Source organism: Etheostoma spectabile, chromosome 21 (assembly GCF_008692095.1).
Source record: "Etheostoma spectabile isolate EspeVRDwgs_2016 chromosome 21, UIUC_Espe_1.0, whole genome shotgun sequence".
NCBI classification, from domain to species: domain Eukaryota; kingdom Metazoa; phylum Chordata; class Actinopteri; order Perciformes; family Percidae; genus Etheostoma; species Etheostoma spectabile.
In genome coordinates, this window is record NC_045753.1 from 12,284,410 (window position 1) to 12,312,328 (window position 27,919).

At 41.7% G+C, this 27,919-nt stretch overlaps 3 protein-coding genes and 1 pseudogene across 6 annotated transcripts in view; 3 read left to right on the plus strand and 1 right to left on the minus strand.

Moving 5' to 3' along the window:
• LOC116670968 (peroxiredoxin-like 2A) overlaps positions 1-567 on the plus strand; it is a 2,153-nt pseudogene extending 1,586 nt beyond the window's left edge.
• Positions 568-1,527: 960 nt separating this feature from the next.
• LOC116670953 (PDZ domain-containing protein 7) lies at positions 1,528-12,282 on the plus strand. Of its 2 annotated transcripts, none has more exons than XM_032501732.1 (18): positions 1,528-1,616; positions 2,301-2,402; positions 2,571-2,796; positions 3,590-3,727; positions 3,847-4,021; positions 4,105-4,281; positions 4,389-4,536; positions 5,922-5,982; positions 6,136-6,313; positions 6,505-6,731; positions 6,816-6,971; positions 7,497-7,612; positions 8,167-8,258; positions 8,820-8,911; positions 9,036-9,107; positions 10,240-10,860; positions 11,290-11,390; positions 11,825-12,282. In XM_032501732.1, the coding sequence occupies exons 3-18, from the start codon at positions 2,634-2,636 to the stop codon at positions 11,978-11,980; spliced, it is 2,673 nt and encodes an 890-aa protein (XP_032357623.1). In that variant the 5' UTR covers positions 1,528-1,616; positions 2,301-2,402; positions 2,571-2,633; the 3' UTR covers positions 11,981-12,282. The 2 variants fall into 2 exon arrangements, with proteins under 2 accessions (XP_032357623.1, XP_032357624.1); XM_032501733.1 differs by having other exon boundaries at positions 1,567-1,616; positions 2,500-2,796.
• A 1,811-nt stretch (positions 12,283-14,093) lies between these two features.
• LOC116671603 (oocyte zinc finger protein XlCOF6.1) lies at positions 14,094-16,167 on the plus strand. Its single transcript, XM_032502949.1, has 2 exons — positions 14,094-14,374; positions 14,840-16,167. The coding sequence occupies exons 1-2, from the start codon at positions 14,194-14,196 to the stop codon at positions 15,973-15,975; spliced, it is 1,317 nt and encodes a 438-aa protein (XP_032358840.1). The 5' UTR covers positions 14,094-14,193; the 3' UTR covers positions 15,976-16,167.
• A 1,262-nt stretch (positions 16,168-17,429) lies between these two features.
• The window catches only part of LOC116670956 (leucine zipper putative tumor suppressor 2 homolog), a 31,571-nt gene continuing 21,081 nt past the window's right edge, over positions 17,430-27,919 (minus strand). For 2 of the 3 annotated variants that reach the window (XM_032501736.1, XM_032501738.1), the window contains 5 exons: positions 23,662-24,195; positions 22,776-23,372; positions 22,348-22,470; positions 21,594-21,740; positions 19,079-20,513 (listed from right to left, as the gene is read on the minus strand). In XM_032501736.1, coding sequence (XP_032357627.1) covers positions 19,806-20,513; positions 21,594-21,740; positions 22,348-22,470; positions 22,776-23,372; positions 23,662-24,168 — 2,082 coding nt within the window. In that variant the 5' untranslated portion in view covers positions 24,169-24,195 and the 3' untranslated portion in view covers positions 19,079-19,805. Of the gene's footprint in view, positions 20,514-21,593; positions 21,741-22,347; positions 22,471-22,775; positions 23,373-23,661; positions 24,196-27,919 lie in introns of all 3 variants that reach the window. The other variant, XM_032501737.1, reaches the window with a different exon arrangement.

Below are 27,919 nucleotides of genomic sequence, written 5' to 3' on the forward strand. Positions count from 1 at the left end.
TTTTTTTTAAATCCTTTTTTGAATAAGGGTCATTCAGGATCTGTGGGAGATCAGTTTAAGTATGTGTGACTGATTCAAGGCTTCTGGTTGGTGTGCTTGCATTGCAGAGGCGTTTTTATGGGCCCCGTGAGCGGAAGATGGGTCTCCTGGCGTTCCTGCGTGTTGGAGTTTGGATGAACGGCCTGCGGGCCTTTCAGAGGGGCTTCATGGGAAATGTTTTGGGAGAGGGCTTTGTCCTTGGTGGGGTCTTCGTCATTGGACGAGGAGAGCAGGTAAAACTTACATATGGTCAAGTTTTGTTTTAAAAGTCTTCAGGTATTAATTAAATGCATTTATTACATAACAAATTATGTAAAAGACCGTAAAACAAGCACAATTGAAACTGCATTATGTATTGTTTTTTTTATTCTCCCGCAGGGAATTCTTCTGGAGCACAGAGAGGTTGAATTTGGAGATAAAGTCAACATTGAAGATGTCATCCGAGCTGTCAGAAGAATATCACAAGAACGTCTGCCTTTAAAGATGAAATAATGCTTTGTATTATCCCTGAAGGATAAGAATCTCACACCTGCAAAACAGAAAAGTGATGTAAGTTTATAGTGTAAGAAAAGAGGCTTTGTAAAGTTAGATTTGTGAGTGTCTTGGTCTCTAGGGAAACCAGGATGCATTTGAGTATGACTGTAGTAAAAGGCTCTGAGTGTGTTAATGATGGTCTGTCTTTAAACTCAAGAGAGGGAGCAGACCTGATATTCAACACTCAGTTTTCTTTATTACTCTGTGATACTGTTGTGTTCTCTTGGGAGCCAAGAAACCTTTTGACCAATAAAACATGGCTTTGTGCTCTACAGTTTGTTTTGTTTTTGTCATTCACTGCTGGAAACAGTTGTTTAAATATTGGACTTCCTGAGGTAAAGTCATCTGAAGTCCACATGCTGGAGGGTGGGAGGGTTTTCTGAGCCAACCTCAACACATAAAATCGGTTTCCTGCAAGGCCTTCTTTCAGTTATTGTTTATTGATCCAAGTTTGTCATCTCAGATTGACAAGTTTTGTAGATTTTCTCTTATAAGCACTGTCCCATTTCTTACTCTGCGTATACTACCGGAGCAGATCGAGTGAGGGGAATTTGGAGACAAAGCTGATCTTTTTTTTTTTTTTTTCTAACCTGGAGGCCGCAACAAAAAACAAATGAGATTTAAGTCCAGTGCTTTCATCTGATTCAGTGTTTTTATTAGGTTGCCCTTGTTTCTTTGTTCTGGCAATCTGTGTCTAAACCACTGAGGAGGCAGACCTGATGCTGAAAACCACCTCAAACCACAATATTACAATAAAAGATGTTCAGTAAATAGAAATACTTTAAAGTAGATTTAATCTATTAAGTTGTATCTGTGTATATTGTGTTGCATACTTTCTATTGCATCAGTATCTTATAGGCATCTCAGATTTTCTGTTGTAAAACACACAAAGGGTTGGCAATTGATTGGCATAATAGTCGTCCAATCAAAAACTCTCAAACTTCAGAGCAGCCAATCGACATGGCCGGGGGCGGAACTTTTCGAACACCCAGAGCACTGTCCCAGGCAGGTGGGTTAGATCATTTTGCACAACATGGACTCAGGTAGGTTAATAACTAAGTAGCTGAGTTTAGTTAAATTAGTTTACAGAATATGGGATGAATTGCAAGTCGCTGTTTTTGTTGTTTTTGTAGTCGCCTATCAGTGCGCTTCGTAGCTTAGTAGCCTGTTTGCTAGTATTTAAGCAGAATAACGTTACATGAGAAGAGCCGCCTTGTTGTCTGCGGTGTTCTGTGCTTAAAAGAAGAAGAGATGTTTGCTAAGTGTTTTGTTTTGTTTTGTTGTGTATAATGGGCAAGATAAGTCTCCATTTGTTCCCGGATGTATCAGATATCGTAGCGGAATAATTTGAGACGGAATTAAACTGAATTTGCCCAAATCCATCTTGGTGTCCATAAACGTTAAATGTCGCCTTCGTCGCTGTCCGGGGTGCTAAAGCACTGAGACTTCTGGGGGAAACCCCAAGGTGACGACATGAGGACACACTTATCACGGGTTAAGTTTAGTGACATGTAACCATGGTAACGCCGTGTGACATCCTGACTCTTAAGTGGGTCAGGTCTGAGCTAAATAAACCTAGTAAATCCTATTTCTATCCTCACCTGCAGTTTATTTGTTGCCTTTTGTATTAATGGCCTAATCTCCTTAATGTAAGGTGAATTGCGAAGAATGGCATGTAGGCTAATGAACTCGTGTAGTCCTACTTGATGTGTTTATTTTTCTGCCAGGTTCAGACAGGTGAGAGAGATGCAACATGGGCAGGAATGGACCAAAGTGTGACTCCAGGGTGCCAAAAAGTCAGCTATCATGTCACAAAGAAACCTGCGTCGGTGAGTTACATTGCTTAATGAGTTGCTTAACTCAACTTTTAAGCAACTTCAAAATAAATACCACAACAATCACCATGCAAATGTGAACACACTATAGTCTCAGCATGCAGGGAGCACAGCAGACAAGTTACCTGAGGATCCCATTCCTTCTGCTGTACGCTGCTGTAGGCTCCTCCACCCGGAGCTGAGCCCCCGGTGGAGTGTGTGTGAAAGGGGACCCGGCCAGCCTCCATGGCTCACTTGGCAGACCCGTCCCGCAGGGAGAAGACCCCCGGGACCCAAGGGTCACACACGGCTGCACGCAACCTCTTACGAAAGAAGGAGCAGCGGCGACGTGGAATCCGATCCTCCTCACCCATGGGCCGGGTCATCCTCATCAACTCTCCTGTGGATGGTAAGGAGTAGTTGGGCTGGCTGCATGTGTAGTGCACATGACAACCTACAGACTACTGAAGACAAAACACTGGTTGAAAAATCGGACAGACAAAGAATTATGGGTATTTCTTTTAGGATTAAGACAGCTTTGGATACAGCAAAGTTGAGACTGACTTAGCAGTGTGCATTTACTATCTTATACCTGCATCATGCTGACCTGATCTCAACCTTTTTGTGAGATCCCACGGTGTCCACGGTCAGAATTGAAAAAGCAATGTTTTGGTCATAGACACAAAATGAAACAATATCTTTATACACACATCTCAGACTGAAACAATCAATTAAAAAAACCTCAGTCAATAACATTGTCAGTACTCAATAACATGAAAATGAAACAGGCAATGTCAAATGCTATTGTTGTATTGTTAATGCATAACACATTTAATGTAATTCATGCATTTAAATAATATATATATTTTTTATATAGACCTGATACTTTATAAAAGATAGCACTTTGTTTCCATCTTTACTGCTCTGATTTTGATCATCATTCAGGGGTACTGAAAATAACAGATGCACAGGAGTTTGCAACAATCGGATGAGTAACTGCAGCTTTGCTGTTATTTTACTTACCTCCTCGGTTCTGTCATTTGGATTTGGTGGACGTTACCATCTTTCAGAAGCAAATTAAGCTATTTATTAATCAATTGATTAATTAATTAAGCTCTATTATTGGCTTATTGACACAGCAGCCATGTTATTTTCAGAAAAGTTTTTTTATTGAGTGATTGAAATCCATGTGATGTTTTTAGGTGGAGATGAGAGTGAGGACCTCCATACGATCACAGTGGATAAGAGTGTGGACGGCAAGCTCGGCTTCAGCGTGCGTGGAGGCTCGGAGCATGGCCTCAGCATCTTTGTCAGTAAGGTGGAGGACCACAGTACAGCCGGTAAACAAACGTGCTACTGTGTGAAATAGTGTGAGCCACATATATCCTAATGTCCTTTGTTGTAGTAACTGTACTTGTGTTGCTCCTGTGACATTACTTGTGTGTATTTGTGTCGACAGAGGAGGCCGGCCTGTGTGTAGGGGATAAACTGGTGGAGGTGAATGGTGTCAGCCTGGAGAGCATTACGATGAGCAGCGCTGTGAAGGTCCTGACAGGCAACAACAGGCTGAGGATGGTGGTGAGACGCGTCGGCAAAGTCCCCGGCATCCGCTACTCCAAGGAGAAGACGACCTGGTGATGAAGAACTATTCCTGTCAATATTAACTCAGTTTATCACAGAAATATTAGATCCTGACCGACTGTGGACAATCTTCCAGGGTGGACTTGATACACAGGCGTATGGTGGTGGAGGAGAGCGGACAGACGCCATCGGATGCCAGCTCAGGAAGCGCTCTCCAGAGGATCGTCCACCTTTACACCACCTCAGACGACTACTGCCTGGGCTTCAACATCAGGGGGGGAAAGGAGTTTGGTCTGGGCATCTATGTTTCCAAGTACGAACCTCCGCCATGGGAAACTTTCTCTTCTAGATCCTGTTTGTTTTCTAAAACATTGAGTACTTAAAAAGTCTCTCATACTTACTCCTGTTGTGATGTTTTAGACTGGATCCTGGTGGTCTGGCTGAGGAGAATGGAATAAAGATGGGGGACCAGATCCTGGCTGCCAATGGAGTGAGCTTTGAGGACATCAGCCACAGTAGTGCCGTGGAGGTGCTGAAGAGCCACACGCATGTCATGCTGACCATCAAGGTGAGAGCGGTGGGGTGCCTGGGTAGCTCACCTGGTAGAGCGTCTGAGCCCATATACAGAGGCTCAGTCATCAACGCCGTGGGTTTGGTTCTGGCCCTTTGCTGCATGTCGTTCCCCCTCTGCCAAATCTAAAATATCCTTCTAAAACTGAAATAAAATAAAAGATGAGATCAACCATGTATACAATTGGACTTTCTATAGCAGACAACATGATAAAACCATACAGTGCCTAGAAAGAAATGTTTCTAAAAAGTATTTTGCGCAAAAATATAATAATAAATGCAAGACTTTACACATGCTTTTATTCCTGGAACAGAGCCAATGATTCAAAATGTTAACGTGATGTTTATGGATTGCGTTAAAATAAAAACATCATTCATGTTTCATTTTTTAACATTCTGTATAAGAAAACTGCTCTCCAGTGGCTTTGAGCTGAAACAGGATGACGTGGCACAAATGAATATGGAGAGACGCTAAGGAAAGTTGTATAAAGAGGCTTTGCTTAAAATTTTGAGCTGACACAAATTACATTTCATGATGTAAAATGAACAAATGTCAGCCTCCAGGGAACATCTATGCTGTCAAGAGAATCTGTTTTTAAAATGATTAATGGTCAGAAGTTGTCATGAAGTTTTCCAGAGGGCAAAAGTAATCCAATTAGATAGAAAACTAACAGAAAATATGTAACCCTTTGGTACAGTGGGTAAAGTTGGAGCTTTCATCTTTATATAATATGTAAGTAGAAGTGAAGTTGTTTCAGTTGAATGTTTGGTGTTGAATTCCATGTTAACCACAAGCAGAAGCATCACATTTCATAATGACTCTTTGTAATCAGAAAGCATGTCGGCTCTTTCATTACTGCCTCGGTTAGATGACCTGACACACATTTAACTTTCTGACCGGTTTCATACCTTTCATCTTTAATTCTCTCATGAATGCAAACCCCACGAGCCGCGTCGCCACAAAGTGGACGTAACGGCGATTTGTGTAGCAGCGCCCGACAGCTGGCATGCAGTCGTAATATTCCTCGCTCACTTGTCGGAGCTTGGGTTTCGCGCTCTGAAAAATAGCCAGGCCGTGTGCATTATTCACCAGGCAGCTGGGATCAGGTGCTGATCAAAGCTTAGAGCCGTGTTATGGGCAAGTTTTGTTCCGGGATCTCTCGCTTTGACTTGCCGAAACTGAAGAGTTAGAAAGCATCCCATCTGTCAGAGGTTACTAGAAAGTCAAGAAGGAAAATGTGTTTCTCTCTGAGGATGAAAAGTTGTGTGGTTGTGAGTCTCTGTGTGATTCTAAGGTTACTCTTTATCAAATATAGCGATCCTATAAAAGTTTCAAGGTCTCTACTGTATCTCATTTGCATATCTGTGGCCAAATCTTCACAGGAAGCAGGACGATACCCCGCTTACAAAGAGATGGTTGCAGAATACAGATGGCTCAATAAGCGTATGTATCTGTTTTTTCATTATCTAGAAGGTTGCAATCCTTTGTGTCTGTTGTCTGTGTGAGGCTCTATCTGTGAACCTGTAAAGATCACAGGACCCTCAGTGATATGCTTGGATAGATATGAATTAGATAATCTCTTGTTTTCTTCATCAGTGGCCAATGGCACTCAGAAATCTTCTTCCCAGGGTTCAGACTCCAACTCCTCAGCCTCCTCTCTGTCGTCTGGGACTCCAGTCAGCTCTCTGAGCGGCCTGTCGCAGGTCATGTTCCCTACCAGCCTGCATTTTGGTTTAGACATGGTGGATGTCTGCATCTCTACTGAGGACCAGAGGTCAGGGTTGTTAATGTTCAATAATTCTCCCAAATTTTGGTGAAGCAATTGTAAAAAAAAATACTAGACTGAAACGTTGTATTATACAGACCTTTTTGCTTGCTCTAGGCTATGGAAATTAACTTTTTACTCTGCAGACACATACCAAAGCAACATGACTAGACTTGATCATGGTAGTTTATTTTGTCCAGGTCTGAGTCAGAGCTAACCGAGACCGCCTCGCAGACGGACCTTCCCTCTCAGAGGACCGGTACAGAAACCACACGCAGCCTGGGACGAACCACTCTGCTCAAAGACACGGTGATCCGTGGAGAGGAGGTCAGGGAGAGTACAGAGTCCCCCAAGACGTCGGTGCTGCTGGCTCTCAGCAGACCGAGCCGACTAATCAGCAGGTCCCAGAGCCAAGTCACCGTGGCAGGTGAGGCAAAGAAAAAGGTGGCAACATCAAAAGATGGAATGGTTGGAATGGCCGTGTAAATGACCGACTGTTGCTATCCAATAGAGATCAAGCAGGAGAAAGAGAAGAAGCAGAAAGGAAAGCACCCAGAGGAGAAGAGCACCTTGCAGCGTTCAAAAACCTTCGTCAACTTGCTATTCAAGGGTGGACGCGCTTCCAGGGGTCGCTCCAAGTCGCCATCCACACAAAAGGCTGGCAAAGGTAGCTGCAATTTTGCATCATGAATATTATTAAAGTTGCAATATTCCCACTTCCGTAAAAAACAACACAAATTAATTTTGAACAGAAAATTTGAAGATGCTGGCACTTGCTTGGGTTGCTCTGTGAAAAATGTCACACTGTGCTATGAAGACAATCACACAAGTAAATACCACAGGAAACCAAAGTCACATTTCATTTAAAAAGGTTACAAATGCTGCAGTTTTTCTCCTTTTTTCAAATCGTCAGTAAATCCCATAAAAAGACCAAAACCAACAATATGATAGTTTCTCTGTGAAGATTCTTGACCTCCCTACTCAGCACCAAAACCTTTTACTCCACCTGAAGCTGTAAATCTTAAAAAACAAGTCAAAAAAAACTTTACAGGCTGTATTCTGGGAAACAGATTTATTCAGACTGTAACTACTATGTGTCATCCAGTTACATTATTTACTCATGTAAAGTTGGACTGCAAAGAGGTATTGATGGGCCTCTAGAGAAACATCTTAAGCTCCATTATGTTTTCAGGGGGACAACAGCTCAGTGCGATGCCAAATTCAGAGATGCTTGGAGTGGTGGAGGACATGGCCCGCAGGCTGCTGACTGAGGAGGAGGTGGCTGCTGTGATGGAGACGTGCAGAAGGGTAAGAAGACTTTTTAGATTTAGTATTTAGATGTGCTGACCTTTGGACTGCCCATAAGGGAGTCTGTGTTTAGTTTTTATTACACAACGTAGCTCACATTAGCTCTAAGTTTAACCCTCCTGTTGTCCTCGGGTCAAATTTGACCCCTTTAAAAAATGTCAATATCGGAAATAATGGTTCCTTTTTAACCAAATTACCACAAAAAAGGGATTGGAATCCACACAACGCTCTTTGCAAATACAATTGATCACTTTCATTCCTGAATAAACTCATCTGTACGTTCTCTGATCTTATCTATTAGTCAAAATAATTCATAATTTCTGCTTTTATTAATCCAAATATTAGATATAATTCTATATAAATGAGGGTTATTGACCATGAATTCTAAAAAGTAGTGTAAAACTAGTGGTAGTAAGGTGGTGTTAGTGAAGAAAAAAAGTCTGAAAAAGGGACAAAAATTTCAAATTTATGTCAGTTTTTTAACCCGGGAGGACAACACAAGGGTTATGTCATTATCAACTGGATACCAAACTTTTATCCTTCCTCTTGCTCAGTACGTGGCTGAGCAGTCAGTGGGGAACTTGATACGCCACCTGCTGGCCGTGCTGGACAGACCTGAGAAGCTGCTGCTGCTGAGAGAAGTCCGGTAAGGAGAGCAAGGAAAATAAAAAATAAACAAATACTAGATATTTACTTCAAAGCCTTTTTCGATACAGCTACTGATTCAGTGATTGATATTAAAATAATACATGCTTTTATCCCATCCAGTTTGGACTACTGTCACTTTTTACCTGCCTTAATCAATCTTCCGTACACCGTTTACAAACTGTCCAAAATACTGCTAAGGCTGTCTCTTAACATGCATGTGAAATGTGATAAATAAACTTTGCTTGCTAATCCATGATCTGAAAATGGTTGATAATCAGAGGACAATTTTAACTCACAGCCACTGCCGGCCTTGATATTCACCAACCTAATTATGCTGCCAAAATACTCAGAAATATACATTTGGATCATGACGATTTTCTTTATGCTTGCATTTAATAGATTTTAATAAACTCTGATAAAAAAAAGATGTCTGCACCCCACTTTGTGTAAATCCAGCCAGAGAAACTGTGGTATTAAGTAAAGTGAGGAGTGATGTGTTTTGTAATGCAACGCAACAATGAAAATGACTTTTTTTTCTTTTCCTGTTGTTGTTTCTCAGGATGCTGCTTTCTCCTCCTGACCTGAGTGCATTTAATAACGTGGTGACCCCTATCGAAGTCGAGGCCTACGATATCCTCAAGTATCGCTCAAGTGCGTGTGACGCTGGCCGAGTTTGTCAGAATCAGTGTGATCAGTGCAAACATGCAACACAACCGGTCTAACCAGTCCTTGTTATGCTGTTACATGTTCTCTTTCTTTCTCCTCTGTATTCTAGTCCAAACTCCTCTTCTTCGCTCTCCCACATCTGGTCGAGCACCCAAACGGCGCCTCATCACTCCCATCCCGGGTCAGTACCTTTCACCACAGCTACAATACCACTTCAGTTAGAATTTTTTTTGCACTTTTTGATTTTGCTTTTTGTGTTAAATATTCTCTGGAAAAAACATCTTAGATCTTTGATTTGATTTCACTATGCTATTTTCATGTGTCAAGACATACACTGTTTACATTTACCCACACAACATAACAAATTCTACAAACTTATATTACATCTGACATTACACAAAAAATAACAGTCTTCAGTCTTCAGGCAGTCTTGACCAAACTAGGAGGCTGGAAATGTATTACTGCTTATTAAAAAGGTGGGTTTGATTATTGTAAATAATTGGTGTTATTCTGCAGTTTTTTTTGTTTGTTTTTTTAGAATAAGAGTGATAGGCATACTCTAGATATTGTGTTCTGGGGTCTATTTTTTCCAAGAAAAGAAAAAAAACACATGTAAAGCTAGGCGTGAAGAAAATGAAAATACTGTACTCTGTTCTCTTCATTTTGACTTGTCTAAGACAAAATTGTGTTTCAATAAATCAGAAATAATGACCTATAAAGCTGCAATTTTGAATTAGGAACTCAATTAGTGTCTCATACATTTGACATAAGTATTTTTTTATCATTCATACTTCAACTGCTGCTACACTATGACCCCCCCAGACCTCTCAGGTCATCTGGGACAGGTCTACTTTCTGTCCCCAGAGTCAGAACTAAACAGGGTGAAGCAGCTTTCAGTTTCTATGCTCCTCATATCTGGAATAAACTCCCAGAAACCTGTAGATCCGCTGCTACTCTCAGTTCTTTTAAATCAAGGCTGAAGACCTTTCTTTTTGATGCTGACTTTCTTTAAATTAATGCTCATTTCTTTCTTATGCTGCACTGTAACTTTTATTCTTGTGTTTTATGTGTCCTAATGTTTCTATTTTGTTTTTAACTGTCTATTCATGTGTCTTATTGATTTTTAATGCTTATGACTTTTAACTGTTTGTACTTGTGTTTTATCTGTTTTAATGATTTCGTGTAAAGCACTTTGAATTGCCCTGTTGCTGAAATGTGCTATACAAATAAAGCTGCCTTGCCTTGCCTTGCCTTCATCTGTGTGCTTTCAGAGCACAAAAACAGGTGCTGATGCAGTTTGTGTTTCCCTCCAGATTACAGGGGCAGATTTGAGCTCCACAATGCTGAGGAGGTGGAGAAGGAGAGCCACCTCCTGGATAAGCTGGAGAAGCTCAGTGTGTCTGGGCCCCGGAGGTCCAGGGAGAAGTCCCATCCCTCCAGGTCCTTCACCCCGCTGCTGGACATACCAGTGGACGGATATAACACAGAGTCCAGAGACCTCAGACCCCCCTCCGCCAACCCCATGCTTCCCAACTGGCTGCTGGCAAGCAGCCAAGACCCCCGGCCTCCTATAAGAACAGACATTGGCACAATTCGCTCTGTCCACTTTGATGAGGTGTCGCTGCACTCCACTTCGGACAAGGGGGACACGGCCTCAGAGAGAGGAAGGTCCCCGTTTAGAAACGGCCACTCCAAAAGCAAAAAGGAGAAGAGTGGAGACAGGAGTAAGGACACAGTGTTCACGCTGCAGAGTGCTGCTCGCAGGAGTCGGCCCTCGTTGTCGCAGGTGTTCAGATCCAGTCCAGACCAGCGAACGGGGAGTGGACAGATGAACGGACATCAAGCTTCCTCTGAGAACGGACTCAACGGCTCCGAACCGGAACAGGAATACGAGCTCAAAACTGTCAGCATCTCCAAGACCAAACAGTCACTGGGTAAAACGGTTTCATTGATTTAAAATAAATAAATATTAATGAACGCTTTCCTATAAAAGAACAACTTTTTTATTGCGGTATACAAACCTGTTCACCTGTGAGGTGTCTGGATTACAGAGACAGGTTTTTTGTAAGCACCATTAATCAAAGCTCAGAGACAGACGTCTCAAACCCTGCCAAGCTAAAACCATCCAATACCAAAATACTACAAAAACAGAGTGAGAGCTTAAAAAGCTTATTTTTAAACTTACTTCTGTCATGTATATTTTTCCTCTTTACACATATGCACATTTGTATATTCTACAATTGTACATCTCACTTAGTACATAGTTAAGTCAAAGCAGTGCTTGTATTATTTTATAGTTGTGTACTTACAGTTCCAGGTGTTTCACATCACTGACTCCCACTCTTGTTGTTGTGGCGTTTCAGGCATCAGTATATCTGGCGGGATGGAATCAAAGGTTCAGCCAGTGGTGAAGATTGAGAAGATCTTTCCTGGAGGAGCTGCCTCCACCTGTGAAGTGCTCAAGGTAACACGACATGATGTACATAATGAAGAGGGTTTAATTTCTTCTACATTACTACATTTTAAAACCACATAAAATACAATGTAATACTTCACACAAGCATGCGATTGAAAGTTTGGCAGTATGATGGGAAACCACATTTTTGCAGTGCTTTCCAGCAGTATAAAACAAGAATCACTTATACATAATGCAACATGGACCCAGCTAAACCGCAGAAAATGGGTTAACCAATTAAAAAAGATCAGGTGATGAGCTTCCTAGCAGTAGAAGTTGTATTAGTAATGTAACTCACATTACTGCCTTTGGCAAGCAAAAGTAAATATTTAAGACTTTCTTTTCTTCTAGAAAACTAAAGTCAATGTTTTTTAAGACCCGCAGATACCCTCTTGACACTTTGTTTGACTGTCTGACTTAAACTTTCCCTCTCATGTCCCCAGGCTGGGTTTGAGTTGGTGTCTGTGGACAGAGTCTCCCTGCAGGGAGTGACCCATCAGCATGCTGTCGACATCATCCGAAAAGCCTTCAGCAATAAGGCCAAAGACCCCATGGTGTTTGTGGTCAAAGTCCCCAAAACCATTTTGAAAGGAGACTGAGACTCTTATCATGAATTTAGAAAAATGTCCTTGGTTTTAGCAGCTTCTGGGACTAAACACGTGAACTCCAGCCCAACCACACTGGTCTGAGGGCAATTTTGCCATTCATGTTAAAGTTAGGAATAATTACATGGACTCTGGTGAATGTTGTGCAACTACGTTGGAAAACACAAATGGCCCAAGGCAGTAGATCATGGGACTTCAGAAGGATAAAGAAATAAATGAATATATGAGAGAAATATTGGTATGAAAACACATAGGCAACAAATGTTGACAGGAAATACATTTGTGTACAAAACAGCTGAAATTGTGAAAAAACGGTGCTCCTGATGCCTTAATATTTCACTTCATCACAACCCAGGAGCCAATGCCTGTCAAAAACATTTCTTTTTACATTTGATGTCATGTTAACATACAGTCCTCTTTTACAAAAAGTAGTGCAGAAGTGAATGTTTATGTTCGGAATTTTTAAATGGGCAGGATGACAAACTGCAACTTGTAACCTGAGTGCCTTTAAAAGCCCTATTCAGGGTTCACACGGTTATAGTCTCGCATTGCCAGACCTTCCTCCACAGCGCTGTCAAGGAGGGTCTGGTAAGTTCACACAGTATTCCCGGATGGGGAAAAAATGTGCTCTGGTTTAGTGGCATGTCTTTAAACCAATCAAAATCGTCCTGGCCGGCACTAAGCAACCACTGGAGCGACAGAGCCTCCGCAAAATAGCCTCTGGAAGAAACGTGTTTTGGTGGAACGTGTGTACGTTCAGAAGTTGTTTTAGTCTTGTAACAGAAAACTCAGATTGGACAGAAAGTCTAGCTAGCTGTCTGGATTTACCCTGCAGAGGTCTGAGGACCAGGTAACCATAGTCCTCAGAAATCCACCGGAGGTTACAATGCCAACACAAAGAAAGCCCAAGGTAACGGATATCCGTCCTAAATAAGTTGAATGCAACAGAGCAGTCGTGGAAGAGGAATATTGTGAATATACACTAACATGGTCACGGAAAACATGGAAAAGTCATGTATAAAAGTTAAAGAAAAGGGAAACAAACTACCATTATATTTTGAATTTGGTTCATTGTTTTCTCTGAGCTCTGAAATGTAATAAATGATTTGTTTTTCTTCAAACTGAGTTGGTTAAATAAGTATAAAGTATAGTGTTTCCCAAACTGAAAGGACTTAATAAAGGCAACACAAGAACTGAAAAAGCTGCTTCATTCATTCCATATATGTATCTATTTTTTCTATACTACTCAAAATGATATCACACCATAGTGTGCCACAACATTAATGACATCTAACATTTCATTTAATGGCATCTCCATGATATCTGAGCAAGAGATTCCCAGAGGACGGCCCAGGTTGTGGTTGAAAGCTTCAGAAGCAACCAGAGTTAGATAGTAATGGATTACATGTAATCAGGATCACGTAATCAGATTACAAAAAAATAAGGAACTATAATCACATTCAAAGAAAAAGTGGATTAGATTATAGTTACATTGTCAATGATTACTTGATTACATTTTAGATATGTCTTAAAAATATTTTTTTTTTAATGATGATATATGGATAATGAGTTTTTATTCCTTTTTTATTTACAGTTAACTTGGAAGATTTCGTTACAAAAGCAAAGTCCTCCATGAGGGTTTGATTAAAAAAAAAAAAAAAAAAAAAAAAAAAAAAAAAACAGCAGCAACAAAAATGTAAACATAAGAAATGGCATCCCATGTTGTAGAATATACACAGTACACCTGTAGTTTGTGCCAGTACTGTTTATGTTAGGGTTATTTGATTTGACCAACTGTAAATGCTAAATATTAAAAAAGCATTGTATGTGCATTCAAAATGTTTTGAGATGTAAAAAAGAATACTGGTGAAAGCCATTTTTTGTGGCTTTTTTTTAACTATACAAGGTGCAATAAGGTGCACAATTTTCAATGTTTGATTTTGAGTAATCCAAAAATATTTAAAATAGATTAAAATGTAATCCAATGGATAAAGTTACTAATTACAAAAATGCCATGTCGTTTGTATTCAGTAATTTAAAGTAATGGGGTTCATTTTGTGAACACTTCGGACTTTTATTTTGAAACCCAGCAACTAATCTGCCCCGGAAGCTTACCTGTGGCAAGATGGCGTCCAACAGACATAGTAGTGTTTGATGGAGAGCAAACTGTTTTTGACAGAGTTTGTGTGGAGAAACAAGTTTAAAACATGTCTAAAATGCGAATGCTGAGGGCGTTTGTAAACCAGCGACTGACCGCGGCTGCTGAAGAGATATTTGGGCTGTTTGAAAGAACGATAGCAGAGTACGAGGAGGAGCTTTGTCGTTCAAAAGAGGAGAACGAGCGAGAACGGAAACGACTGGACGCTGTTTTCAACGCTCACAGAGCAGGTTGGTTCGCTTTACTTCTCCTCTGCTCAGAAGATGTTAACAGCTGATCCTCCTTGACCCTTCAGACCCGGCGGATGGATGCTACATCAAAACGAGTCTAGCAAGACGTTGCTACGCAGGCGTCAGCTAGCTAACGTTAGCTTTGAAGGGTTGTGGTTAGGTTAAAAGACAGCGGTAACATCGCGTTACTTACAAGGTTATTATAACTAGTTCAAATAACCGTATGGCGTGAAGTGGGCACGATAAGGCATCTATTTTCAGACACCCTTCAGACCTTTTATTAAAAAGGTTTGCTTCAGGCCAGAGAGATTAAAGCTATTCAACTCATTTATCGACTGGTTCAAGTTAAAGTCTTAATGTAATTTCGGTTTTGTCTGCACCAGACACACAGCCCCTGCGGTATGCATGTCAAAGTGTACAGCGAGATATTGAACCCCACGTCTGAATTGTCATTCTGTCCTGCAGAGATACGTAAAGGAGAGGTCCCCCCTGAGCAGCAGGAGTGGAGCTCCAGTCTGGACCAGGAAGACCCAGAGCCCCCACACATTAAAGAGGAACAGGAGGAACTCTGGACCAGACAGGAGGGAGAGCAAGTTCAAAGGCCGGAGGAAGCTGATATGACCACGTTCCTATTCACTCCTGTTCTTGTGAAGAGTGAAGATGACGAAGAGGAACCTCAGTCATTGCGGCTTCATCAAAGACAAACTGAACGGATGAAAACAGAATCTGATGGAGAGGGCTGGAGAGGACAAGAACCAGCGAGGGACTCAGATGCAGATAGACATCCAGAACCTGATACTGTCGACAAGACCAAAGAATCTTCTGAACCTGAGACTGAAGACGACGATAATTGGACGGAGACCAGAGGACCTCAGTCAGGTTTAAACTCTCTGAAAAATGCCGTTGAGAAACCATTTCGCTGCTCCGAGTGCGGAAGAGGATTCGGCAAAAGTGGAAATCTGAAGAGACACATGACATCGCATACAGACGAAAAACCTTTCAACTGCTCAGTTTGTGGCGAAGGGTTCGGACAGAAGGTCCAGCTGACACAACACATGGCACATCACACCGGAGAAAGACCTTTCAGCTGCTCCGTCTGTAAGAAATCTTTTATGCAGAGTGGATATATCCAGCGACACATGAGGATGCACACCGGAGAGAAACCTTTCAGCTGCTCAGTTTGTGATAAAAGATATTTTCGCAAGGAAGGTCTGGAGACACACATGAGAACTCATACAGGAGAAAGACCTTTCAGCTGCTCAGTCTGTAAGAAATCGTTTGCACAGGCGGGGAATTTACAGAAACACATGAGAATCCACACAGGAGAGAAACCTTTCGATTGCTCAGTTTGTGGTAAAACATTCAGCACCAAGGCCCAACTGACACAGCACACGATGACACACACAGGAGAAAAACCTTTCAGCTGCTCAGTGTGTGGCAAAACATTCAGCCAGAAGTCGGTACTGCGGTTGCATATTAATATTCATACAGGAGAGAAACCGTTTTGTTGCTCAGTTTGTGGTAAAGGATTCTATCGCAAGGAAACGCTGGTTCGTCACGGGAGAACCCACACAGAGGAGATATCGCTCAGCTGCAGCTGATGGAGAGGACTGTGGAGGACCAGAACCAGTCAGGACCTCAGATCCAGATAGACTTTCACAACCGGATACTGTCGACAAAACTCAAGACTTTTCTAGGGTTCCCACTGTCAGGAAAGAAACCTGGAGAACTCAGAATTCGTAAAGTTTTGGAAAACTATGGAATTTTGTTGTTTAATAAAATTGTTAAAGTAATCTTCTGTAGATAACCTATGTCATGTAACATAACAGCTACTTACATAATTTATTTTCACACACACACACACACAAACTCAGATAATTCTGCATATGAGTGCAGAATCTGTAGGCAACAGGACACGATTTTGGTATTGGATGCATTCCATTTTTTTTTTTTGTCAGAGTATGACCAATTCTGTTTGAGCGGGCCGTGGATGCACGCAGGTAAACAGTCCCTTTGGAGAGCTAAAGAGCACATTGGCCGAAAAGCATTTTCATCATTTCTCAGCAGGAGTGATTAATAAAAAACAACAACATTGCAACGGTGAATAATTGTTCTTTCTTTTGCTGTTGCAGGCTCATTTGTGTACGAGCTTGCATGTGAACAGCACCCTCCCAGCCCCCCCAACAATAGTGCTCACGGTGTAATTTCGGTCACTGCCTTCCTAGACATATTGCAACATGGTTTTTTTAGACTTGCATCCATAAATAAGTTTATAATCAAATGCATTAAGAATAAACTAATATGGTTCTGTTTCCTGGCCTCCTACTGTCGGGGGAGAGGGAGGCATTTTATTGTGTGTGTGTGTGTGGTATGTAAATTATTCGAAATAAATAACAATGTTCTAAGTAAATATGATAAATGCATTTGGAATTATTGTTTTGTTATTACAGAGGTAAAGTCCCCAAAAAGATACCGTTGGGCACCGCAACTAAATTTAAAGTATCGGTACCGCAGAAAATGTTCCCAGCACTACGGTTTCTAAAATAAAGTACAAGTATTTGAAGTGAAAGATGTAAAGTGAAGATGAACTTAACTAGCTATGAGGTTGATAAAGGTTATTTAATTTTCATATAATAATTAACATTTGGAGTAGAGTATCCAGTTCTGTCCGTGGATGTTGTAAATGGTCATGGAAAGGCTTCCATTTTGTCCATTAAAAAAATGTGTGGGAACCTTGCCAGTAGTTGGCTGAAAATATAAAAGTCTGACTCCATGTTGTTAGGGTGAAATCTACATTTTGACCTGCAGAGGGCGGACACGAGCCAATCAGGAATATTTGGGATCTGTAGCGAATAAGGAACATTTTGAATGCCACACCAAACCACAAACCTTTAAAACGGTCATAGTGAAAACTGGATTTTCTGCAAAAAGTGTTACAAAGACAAAATTATGATATTACATTGGGATGTAAATAATTCTTAATACAGTGAAGGAAGAAAACCCATCTTTTATGAGCTCTATGAAGTTTACCACATCTGAATGGACCACATAGCTATTCAATTTAGTCTTTTTTAATTGAAAACAAGTTTGTTCAAGAAGTGTACATCATGAAAATATACATTTAACGTCTTCATACAAATATTGATTATAAAATTATACTGCGGAACCAGAACAAACATCCACACATACATTAATATACAGGCGTATCTGCAGGAACAAAATATAATGCGACGTTGCTTTGGTCTATTCACAGTGGCTATTCACAATGTTTTTATTTTTTTGAGATGGACAGACATCTCTGGAAGAAAATTTATGATTTGTCAGGGTTATTTACAGAGGACGATAATTCAATCAGCATTAAAAGAGGAACACAAAAATGGTCTCTTGGTTTGTGAAACAGATTTTAAAAAGGTTGGAAAAAAAATCCCCCGCACGTTAAATAATCTTTTACAACCTCTTGAAGAGCAGAAGTAATTTGTCTAATGCTCAAATACATAATTTTGTACTGTGACACACTTGTTTATTTAAGCACACTGATCACTCAGTGTTATTCTTATGGAAGTGTATGACGATGAACAAATTTCATATAGGAATGGGCGATATGAGAAATTTGTCAACCTTTTACAGATTGTCATTTTACCGTGGTTGCTAGTACTTTTATATCCAATTGTAATAAAAACTAATTCTTACTTCTTGAAGGCTGACATTGGGGTACACCCTGGTCATGTCGCCAGCCAATCACAGGGCTGATATAAACAGCCATTCCCGCTTCATATTCAACAGTTACCAACTAACCGGCAGATCTTTGGAACATGTGAGGAGAATTCTGGAGAAAACCAACGCTAACACAGGGATAGTCTCGCTTTGCCAGACCTCCTTCCACCACCGCGGCGTTGTGGAGGAAGGTCTGGCTGGTCCACACAGTATTCTGGGATGGGAGAAAAACGCGCTCTGGCTTATTGGCATTTCTTTTAACCAATCACAATTGTCTTGGCCGGGATCAGCTGCGGTGCCGCTGCAACATAGCCTCGGGAAGGAACTTGTCTTGGAGAAACGTGTACGTTCAGAAGTTGTTTTAGTCGTGCAACAGAAAACTCAGATTGGACACGTAGTCTGGCTAGCTGTCTGGAGTCACCCTGCAGAGATCTGAGGAGCAGGTAACCACAGTCCAACCATTACTCCACCGGAGTTTGCCAAAACAAAGGAAGCAACAGATACCTGGCCTACATTTGTGAAATCCGGTGGAATATCTGTTGGCAACGAAGCAATCCCAGAAGTGGAATGTGGAGGATATGAACTATAAGCGGGGAGAAAATTGTCGCTGTTGGGTGAAAACCTTGTATGTCCAAAACTATTTCTTCTCTGGACATGAAAAGGATGCTAATCTGAAAACATTTTATTGAGCTAGTTACCTTTGTCAAAGTCAAATGAAATCGCCTCGTCGCCTCGAACATAGATTTTTCTGAACATTTACAATGTCATCATATACAGTACATTAATATTCTTGTATATAATTACATATACTGTGGTTGAAGATTATATCCATAGTGCCACTCCTACACTATAGGAAAATAAATTGAATCGGATCATCTGAGCATGTTTTACGGTGGCCCAGGGTCCATGCATGTGTGACAGTGAAAAGCTGCCATGTGACAGCACTGGGTGTAAGGTGTTAAGGTAGCATTTAATCCAGATATTACTGAGTTGTTTTTACATTAAGCAGTAGAGATGTTTATGATATTATGCCCACCATTTAGGACCATGATATGAGAGTGAAATTGTCGAGGTTTTAACTTTGTTTGATAATACAAATATATCTTTGCACTCCGGTTAGAAGGAAGTAGACTTATATTTTGGAAACATCTCCTGTTTGCACTTACTGGTCATGATTAGAGTGCAGCCACCGTCATCAGCACTTCGCTCTGATTCACTCACTCTTATGACAAGCTGGATGTGTGGTGTCCCATGTTTACCGTCAATTGAAAACAAGCGTGGGCTCCAGCTAAATAAACTGTACTAATGAGAGCTGACTGAACACAGAGTGGAAGTGTAGCATGGAAGGTGGCGTCATAACCAACTCAGGACGAGGAGGAGAGTGAAAGGTTGGGTGAAGTTACTCATACACACAACTAATTCTCCTACATTCTCCTAAAACTGGGAAAGATGTCTAGTCACAGACATTAACGGAGAGGTGGCCTACTAACGACTAATAGAGGTCGTTGGCTTGGAAGTAAGACTCCTTGGAGAAAAATATCAATGAGGCAGAACTAAAGTGTAGCTGATTTTACACTGCGGGTGTTTGTTTTTTACATTTGTGATATCAGCTCGTCATCTGAAGAAACAACAAAAGAAATCAGATCTGCCACATAAAGGTGAAAAGAAATATTCCGCTGACAGTAGTGCAAATCAAAAGATGAACGAGACACGAGGGTTAAATTTCAGTGGCGGCGATCTCATCAAAGTTGATCTCGTTGCCGCTGCCTTCGTCCTCCTCTCTGCTCTCCAGTTCCTGGCTGAGCTCCTGCAGGAGCTGCTCCAGCTCCCGGTTCCTGCGATACATCTGCACATAGTTCTGCTGCAGCTGCTTTTGGTAGCGGATAACTTTGTCCTTCTCCTCCTGCCATATCCTGCGCTCCTCCTCGAAGCCTCCCGTTTGCTGCTCGGCCCACTGACGCTCGTAGGCCAGCTCGGCCCGCATCCTGTCCATTTGCACCTTCATGTTTTGCAGGGCCTCACTGCTGCTCTGCTGCTGGGCCTTCGCCTCATCACTCTCATAGGCGAGCAGGTGCTCCTCTACCTCATGGAACACCTGACACTGTCTGTTTCCTGTGCCCTGATTGGCCAAAGCATCTCTGAGGTGCACCAACTCTCCCTCAAGGCGTCCAACCTTTTCTCTGAGAAGCTCCGCTTCGCTCTTGCGACGCTGAAGCTCGTTTTCACACACCTCCAGCTCCAGGGTGCGTGTGCGGGTCGTGCCGTGGGCCTCCTGGAGCAGGACCTGGGTGTTTGTGAGCTCGCCGCGAGTCTCTCGGAGTTGACCCCGCAGGGAGACGATCTCTCCCACGCGCTGGGACAACTCTCCCTGCACGTCCTTCAGCTGCTGCTTCAGCAATGAGATCTCCCCTGACTTCTGACAGACCTGACGGGAGAAGGGAAAACGTTCAGGATGCGTTTTCAGCTCTGCAAAGCAGTGGTATTTTCTGGTTCACAGGCCAATCAATAAAGAAAAGTAAAAATATTGTTATTAACCTTTATCATGCCAATTGTTTTGTCTATGAATCGATGAATTGTGTGGTCTATAAATGTCAGATAGTAAAAAGTATCAGTTTTCCTGAGGCTAAGTTGATTTACATAAAAAACAAAACAAAGATAATCAACTTGCTATTATAGAAGACTAACCCAGAGGCTTAAACAATAACTTGATTGTCAAAATTGTTGCTGATTGATGTTATCTTAATTGATTAATCAGCGAATAGTTTAAGATCCAAAAATAAAAACAAATCCAATAGAAATCTTATTAAAAACCTGTCCTGAGGGCCAACGTAAACCTTTATTGAGCAACACATGGCAGCACTTCTATTAACGTTGGAGCACCTTCTCACTTAATTGAATTCCAATAAATGGCATGGGACTCCAATAAAGATCTAAAAGGCTCTACAGTACTTGAACATTCATATTCCTCACACGCTGGTTGTGTAACTCTACTTGTCCACAGAACTTCGATGAAACCACAGTGACTCACACGTTCCTTGTCGAGTCTGTAACAACAGCTGAATAATTAAATTCATATATTCTTCCTATGTGAAAAATCATCGCAGGGAGATCTTTAGATTTCTAAAAGTTACTCCTTATGGCACAATTAATTATCTCAAACAACAGAGGATTGATTATATTATTAACCAGTGTCCAAAGCCTATAAAAGACTATTCCATTTCTTTTAATTTGCAAAATATAGTATCCATAAATATATTACAAAGCTGCCATGGTCAGATCAATGCTCTAAAATAAAAGTCATGACATTGTATGTGCAGTGCTTAAATCAACATGAGAAATGCAGAGTTTAGATGATGGGAGATGGTTAAATAAGGATGGCACTGTAATAAACTGAAACTTTAGAGTCCAAACATTGTTCTTTAATTGTGGTCATTATTTTACTGAAAAAAGTATCCCTCAGTTGAACACGTGGGTCAGTTTAAGAACCTCCTGTTGTGCCGCTCACCTCCCACTTGCTTTCCTCCAGTCGAGGCCCCAGCTGGATCTTCTCATGCTCATAGGAGGTGCAGCGCTCATCGAGCTGCTCCCTCTCCTTCAGAAGCTGAGAGAAGTCCTCCTGCAGCTTCTTCTTCTCCTGCTGGAGCTGATAAACCTGCGGCCATGACACAGCCGGCATCAGACGTAGCAATTCTTCCAGGGACCCGGTCTTAAAAGGGTTGCTATGATATTGATTGCAGATGTAATGGATGCAAGCAAATGACAGCAACTCACATATGAGTTGGTCTTGCTTTGAAGTTTACTCATTTCTGGCAACTAAGCAATTTTTTTTTTTATCACAACTCAGCAGGATCTTCACCTAAACTGAAACAACTCTTATTGCTAGAAGATTTAAAAAGAGAAAGATGCATCCTCTGACATTTGGTTTGGGGATTAAAGAATATTAATTGAGAATATTTGATGTGCCACAAGCTGCAATACATTCTAGTTTTACACAACATTTATTTAGATAAGATAGGTGCATGTGCAATTTGAATATAGGACTATTAGAGACACACTGGTCTGTTTCTAATTACTACAGATATTGACAAGGGCAGAAAAAGCTTAAAATTCATTGAGTAAGCTACTTAGATGACACAGCTTTAACATTTACATTTGGGGCTCTGGCCAGTACTGATGTTTTGTTTCATCTCTTACTGTATTTGTAGAAAAAGGCAGCACCAGTGGTGTTTAGTAGAACCTGATCAGCCTTTTGTTCTGACCTGAAACTGGAGCACCTGCTTTGCACGCTGGGCCTTCTGCGAGGCTACCTGCATCCTGGTGGCACAGGCCTGCCTCAGCTCCTCCAGCTCCAGCTCAAAGCGCTTCTGCTTCTCCTCATAAACCTGCAACCAATGAAAGAACAACAAATCCATGAGGATTTATTGTACAAAAGAAAAGATCCTGTCATTGAAAGAGGAATTTGGAATTATTTACACATTCAGATTCTCCAACAGAGCTTGATTGAAATGTAAATAAATATGTGAAAGTGAGAGTAAGACATAAGAGAACTACATAAGCATAGATTTTAAAGCTACAGAAACTTTTAGCCAAAACTACTACTACTTTTTTACTACAAACTCCTGGGGAAGAGGACAAAGTGTGCGTCCCTGTGAAAACACTCCTCAAGGTGTCAAGTCCATCTACCAACCTGACAAATGGCAGCTTCATTCTCATCCAGGTTGTCTCTGAGTTGCAGCAGCTCCAGCTCTCTCTCCCTCAGCTTCTCCTCCAGGTCCCTAACCACCACCTCATACCCGTCAACCGGGCCAGGGGAGCGCCCACTGGACCCGCTGTCAGACAGAGGCTGTCCTCGGCCACTTATCGAGCCAGAGCCTGTACTCTTACTGGAAGACGAACGCCCGCTGTCTGAGTTGGAGTGTCCGTGTCCATTGACTGGCGGAGCGCTTTTCATGGGCTCCAGGTGGCCAACAGAGGCCTCTCCTGATGCCAGACTGTAGCCACTGCTGTTGTAAGGTGGGAGGCTGGAGAGGGAGTTGCGTCCGGAGTCTGTCAGTTGGCCGGAATGGCTGCTGCCGCCGCCAATGCTACGACCTCTGTTGTAGGAGATGATTTTCTCAGAGCAGGAGGGCGACACCTCTATGTGCGTGGGGCTCAGCAGGTTCAGGTTGTTTTGGCTTTCTGATACATTGGCACAATGGCGAGGGGAGAGGTATTGCATGGAAGTACGGTTCTTGGGAATGACAGGTTTGAAGGCAGTAGGCCGCAGCACTGTTTTCTCCATGTTCTAGAAGAAGAATATAAAGAAGGATATTAAAAGTAGAAGTAGAAGAGTATTAAAAGGCAGGAAGGGTGGCCGGGTTAGCAGTTGGTAGAACAGGCGCACATATACAGAGGTTTACTCATTGATGGAGCGGATATCATTCCCCCTCTCTCTCCCCTTTCATGTCTTCAGCTGTCCTGCGAAAATAAAGGCCTAAAAATGCCCAGAAAAATTAATAAATAATTCATAAAAATTAATAATTTAAAAAAAGGCGGGAAGGCAAGGATTTAAATGACTTTATTTAAAGACTCACCTTCTCTAGTTTTCCGGACACAGGGATCAGTTTTGGAGGAGGCCCCCCCATGTTCCCATTCAACTTGGATCCTTTAGTCTCGTCTGCGTCACTTCCTGGGCTGGCACGTGTTACGTGGTTGTCATTCCAGTTGCCTACATAGTCCTCATTCAGATAGGTATAGTTCGCATTACCACTCTCCTTCTCCAGCTCCCTGCTGGACGTCATGGAGTTCTGTTTCTGTATGGTCTGCAGTAATAAGGAGTCCAGGGGTGACTCAGAGCCCAGGTAGGAGGCACCTGGGGTGGGCCGCCGGACCCTGGCTCCAAGCTCAACCACAGACTGGTGGTCATGGTAGTTGCCGGGGCGGGTGGCGATGAGGCTGCTGACAGAACCCATAGTTTCCAGAGTAGCGGGTGGTGCGTTGATAGGGGATGAAGAGCCGGAGGGGTGTCTCCTGCGGGATACTCCACTGAGGCCTGGGTTGCGGGGCTCAGCAGATATGGGCAGAGCCTGAACCAGGGCCATGGTGGCAGCTCAGAGAGGTCACTCGCTCTGAGAGAGAAACATGACAGCGTTTCAAGTCAAGTTTAAAGCATTTCAGACAAGTCCAATTTCAGTCTTGAGTTTTGCAATTGGTCTTTAATCAATCAAAACAAGACTGAGGGTCTCATTTTATTTGAGAAAAGTCAAAGTAAAGTCTCAAGTCAAGTCTCAGGTCTTGATTTGCAAGTGTATCAGTTCTCTGATTGCCGACCATTAAAAAATACATTGTATTTTAACATTTTTCCGTTTTTTACATAGCTGACACAAAACCCTCTTGCTGTCAAATTTAATCATCTCATCTTGAACAATAAATACTGTTTGAAACGGCATGCTGTTTTCCCAGATATTAATGAGGTCAAATTCTAGCTGTTCAAACTCCCCCCCCAGGGTGCATCCAAGGAATCTTTCTACAAGCAACTACGACAGAGGCAAAACAAGGATAATATACAGTACAAATGTCCCACAAGTCCATGGTGGCCCACACACCAGTAAAGGCCATTCATGAAGCCCATTCAAGCAGCACAAACAGGGCTTGAGGCATAAGGCAGCAGAAAAATAGGGTTTCTTTTCATTTGAGATGTAAAATAGCTCCTAACATGCTGGCATTTCCCCTGTCGGCAACAAAGGCTACTGTCCACTCTCCACATATCATATCAGCCCAAGGAATAACGGAATAGAAAGTTTATAACTGTGGATAACAGAAACACAGAGAAGAGGTGACAGGTTGAACTTGCTGTGATACTGCAGGAAGTGGGCCTTTAAAATTGCTGAATAAATTAACTCTGCACAGAAATATAATGTAAATGCAAGGAATAATAGAACAATGTAGGAGCCACAAGCACTTACTCACTCTCACTGGACTGCAGGTAAATATTGACACTATTAACAGGCAGACACCGACCATGATGTCAACAATTTGTCCCGTGGATGGTGAACAGTAGAGTGTTGTGTGAAGAACAATGGCCAACAGGACGCATGATGAGGTCATGGTGACAATGGACAACACACCAAACAGCAGAGCCACACTACAGAGTCACAGAACACGAGGATATCCAACAGGCGGGTGCGTCCTGTCCTTGAGTTTCAGACTTGTCTAGCAGGTCACCCAACATATGACCAAAGGATTGATTTAAAGTATGGCAAGACTGCAGTTCCCACTACGTCACTCACAAATTAGTTTGTTACTGAATCAGTGTAGTAATGCAGGAAAGAAACAAGGACTTTCCCCTCTTGTTTCAACTAATCTGTAACCCTCTAAACCTCAGGGAGAAGACTGTCCATGTTCGCTAATAAGGTGAAAGAAGGGCTGACTGACAGCAGGCATGCTGGCCAGACACACTTCTAGACTCCACCTGCCAGGACAGGGCCATGCCAAGTCATTTTCCAACCTGCCAAGTTTACAGAGAGCCTAGAAGGCTACAACTGCGATTAAACTGTGATTACCACATGTTAATTAGCTTACTCAATGTCGGGCTGATCCCTACTTACACTCATAATAACGGACTGAGACAAAGCTGTTCTACAATATGTTGCTATGATATGTAAGCCCTCTGAAAATATAAAGAAATTGTGATACTTTTTTTCTGTCATAGACGTGGTACAATTATACAAACTTAACAGAAGTAAAAAAATACGTAGAAATTTCTACGTAATTATTGTAGAAAATGATCTAAAATCAATTTGCTCCCTTAGGGGACCGGCTGAAAATGAGACTAGGAATGCTCTGTCCATTGATTATTTACATAGTTTCATATTCTATACTTCATTTAATTTGTCTGTGTTGATATGAAGGAAAATTACATGTTAATGACAGCAGGAGCACCATGTGGTGTTTGGGAGGCAGAATTAACGGTCCTAATGAGTGGAGCCTGGAGAAGCTAATTAATCCATGACAATATTTATTACATACAATCCTTTCTGAATAAGAGGAAAGCCGACCAACTACAGCGGGAACTCTCGTCTATAGAGTTTAACTGTCAGAGAAAGTCCTCAATACTCAAAATTATTCACAACAAGGGTCTGAAACATGAATCACAAAGGAACCAAACTCTACAGGTGACTGCAATGACAGTGTTCACCTCGCTAGTTTAATGCAGCGGTCAGTGAGCTCACCTGGTGTTCAGTAGGGAGAACAAAAATAATCCCAAACATGAAATATGAAGACGCTGCATCACTGATGGGTTTTAAAAGTTATTCTGTTTCTCACCAATACATCATTTTCCCAATTTAACTTTATAATAAACTTGGTCAATTCATATTTGCTCCCTTGCTCTATGCATTTTGCTAGATGTTCATTTATTCAGTCATGTAGTGGGCATAAATGAAAAATAAAAATATTGTCAGATTATTAGTTGTTTTTCAGCGTTTCACAGTTTATTAAAACCATGTTCTTTTCTTTGAGCATTTAAGATGAAGATTGAGATTTAAAATGTATTACAGTGATCTAAGAAAGTGGAATAAGACACACTTTATCTGCCCCTCATTTTCCAAGTGTGCTACTGCAGCCTTGATGGTCATCTTATTTGTTCAATCATGAGTGTGACCCGGGTGCTTATTCAGACATGAGACCGCTATTTTAAATTGCAATGAGATTAATTTAAAAGGGTGCATGTCTGAAAGGGGCTATATACTCTTGACCCTGTAACAACAAACTGCGAGACGCCCTAGGTTTACGTTCATGGTTTTCTACACTCATAATGAGCCACAAACAACTACAAAAACGTCTGGTTCAAGTACAAACAAACCAAGACAGCAAGTTTATAAATTGCAACTTGTACCACCTCCACCACTGTTTCTCTCCTTAGATCAGTTTTTCTGATCGGGGGGAGCCCGTTGGATTCCCTCTAACTCTCTCCCAGTGAATAAGCTTTAATCCTCCTGGACTCAAGATAACTGAAACTATGCAGGGGACTCTACTAAGGAGAGCAGAGGGTTCTCAAACGGTTTTTAAAGCCTCCGTCACGATCAAGCAGTCCTGGTCTCGCTTTTGTTGTCACGGGGACCGGGGCCTCAAACATTATATAGGCGAGTAGGGAAGAAGAGGGTCAGAGGGCTGACAGGGAGGCCAGGACCCCCCTCTTGGCATCTTAAAGCCTTCAGTCGTTCTATAGCTTTGACTATCTTCCATACGCTCCCAGTTGGTGTTAACAAAAGATAAATGCCCATTAACAAATAAGGACTGGTGGACAAATCCATGACAACTTGACAGGGCAGCATGGCTGCAACTAACTAATATCCATTCATAGCATGGTGTTTATCGATAAATAATCTGTGGAGTATGTTCTACAATTATTTGCAAACTTGTTTTCTCTATGAAATGTCAAAAACTAGTGAAAATGCCCAAAGTGTTGTCTTCAGATTGCTTGTTTAGACAGTCAAGATTTTCAATTTACTATCAGAAATAATGACAAAAAGCAGCCCATCCTCACATTTAAGAAACTGGAACCTGTGAATGCTCTGCACCATTGCCTCATAAATGACACAAACCATTTTTTATTGTGTTTTTTTATGTTTATCCGTTTCTATCAAAATTTATATCAAAATGAATTTTTCTATCAACAGAAAAATAATTGGAAAACGCATTAAAACTTCTCGTTTCAGCATTGAAATACGGCAAAAGCCAAACCAACACTGCACGGCACAATTATATTTTAACCACCCCCATAATGTCTACACCAGGGTCAGCTGACTGGGAGTAGAGTGTTTTTGTCTGGGAAAGCCCTTCAAACGTTTT

Coding starts and splice junctions, on each gene's coding strand:
- LOC116670953 (XM_032501732.1), top strand. CDS start 2,634: ATGGCTCACTTGGCAGACCCGTCCCGCAGGGAGAAGACCCCCGGGACC. Junction 3,728..3,846: donor GGAGGACCACAGTACAGCCG/GTAAACAAACGT, acceptor TTGTGTCGACAG/AGGAGGCCGGCCTGTGTGTA. Junction 5,983..6,135: donor ATACAGATGGCTCAATAAGC/GTATGTATCTGT, acceptor TTTCTTCATCAG/TGGCCAATGGCACTCAGAAA.
- LOC116671603 (XM_032502949.1), top strand. CDS start 14,194: ATGTCTAAAATGCGAATGCTGAGGGCGTTTGTAAACCAGCGACTGACC. Junction 14,375..14,839: donor TTTCAACGCTCACAGAGCAG/GTTGGTTCGCTT, acceptor TCTGTCCTGCAG/AGATACGTAAAGGAGAGGTC.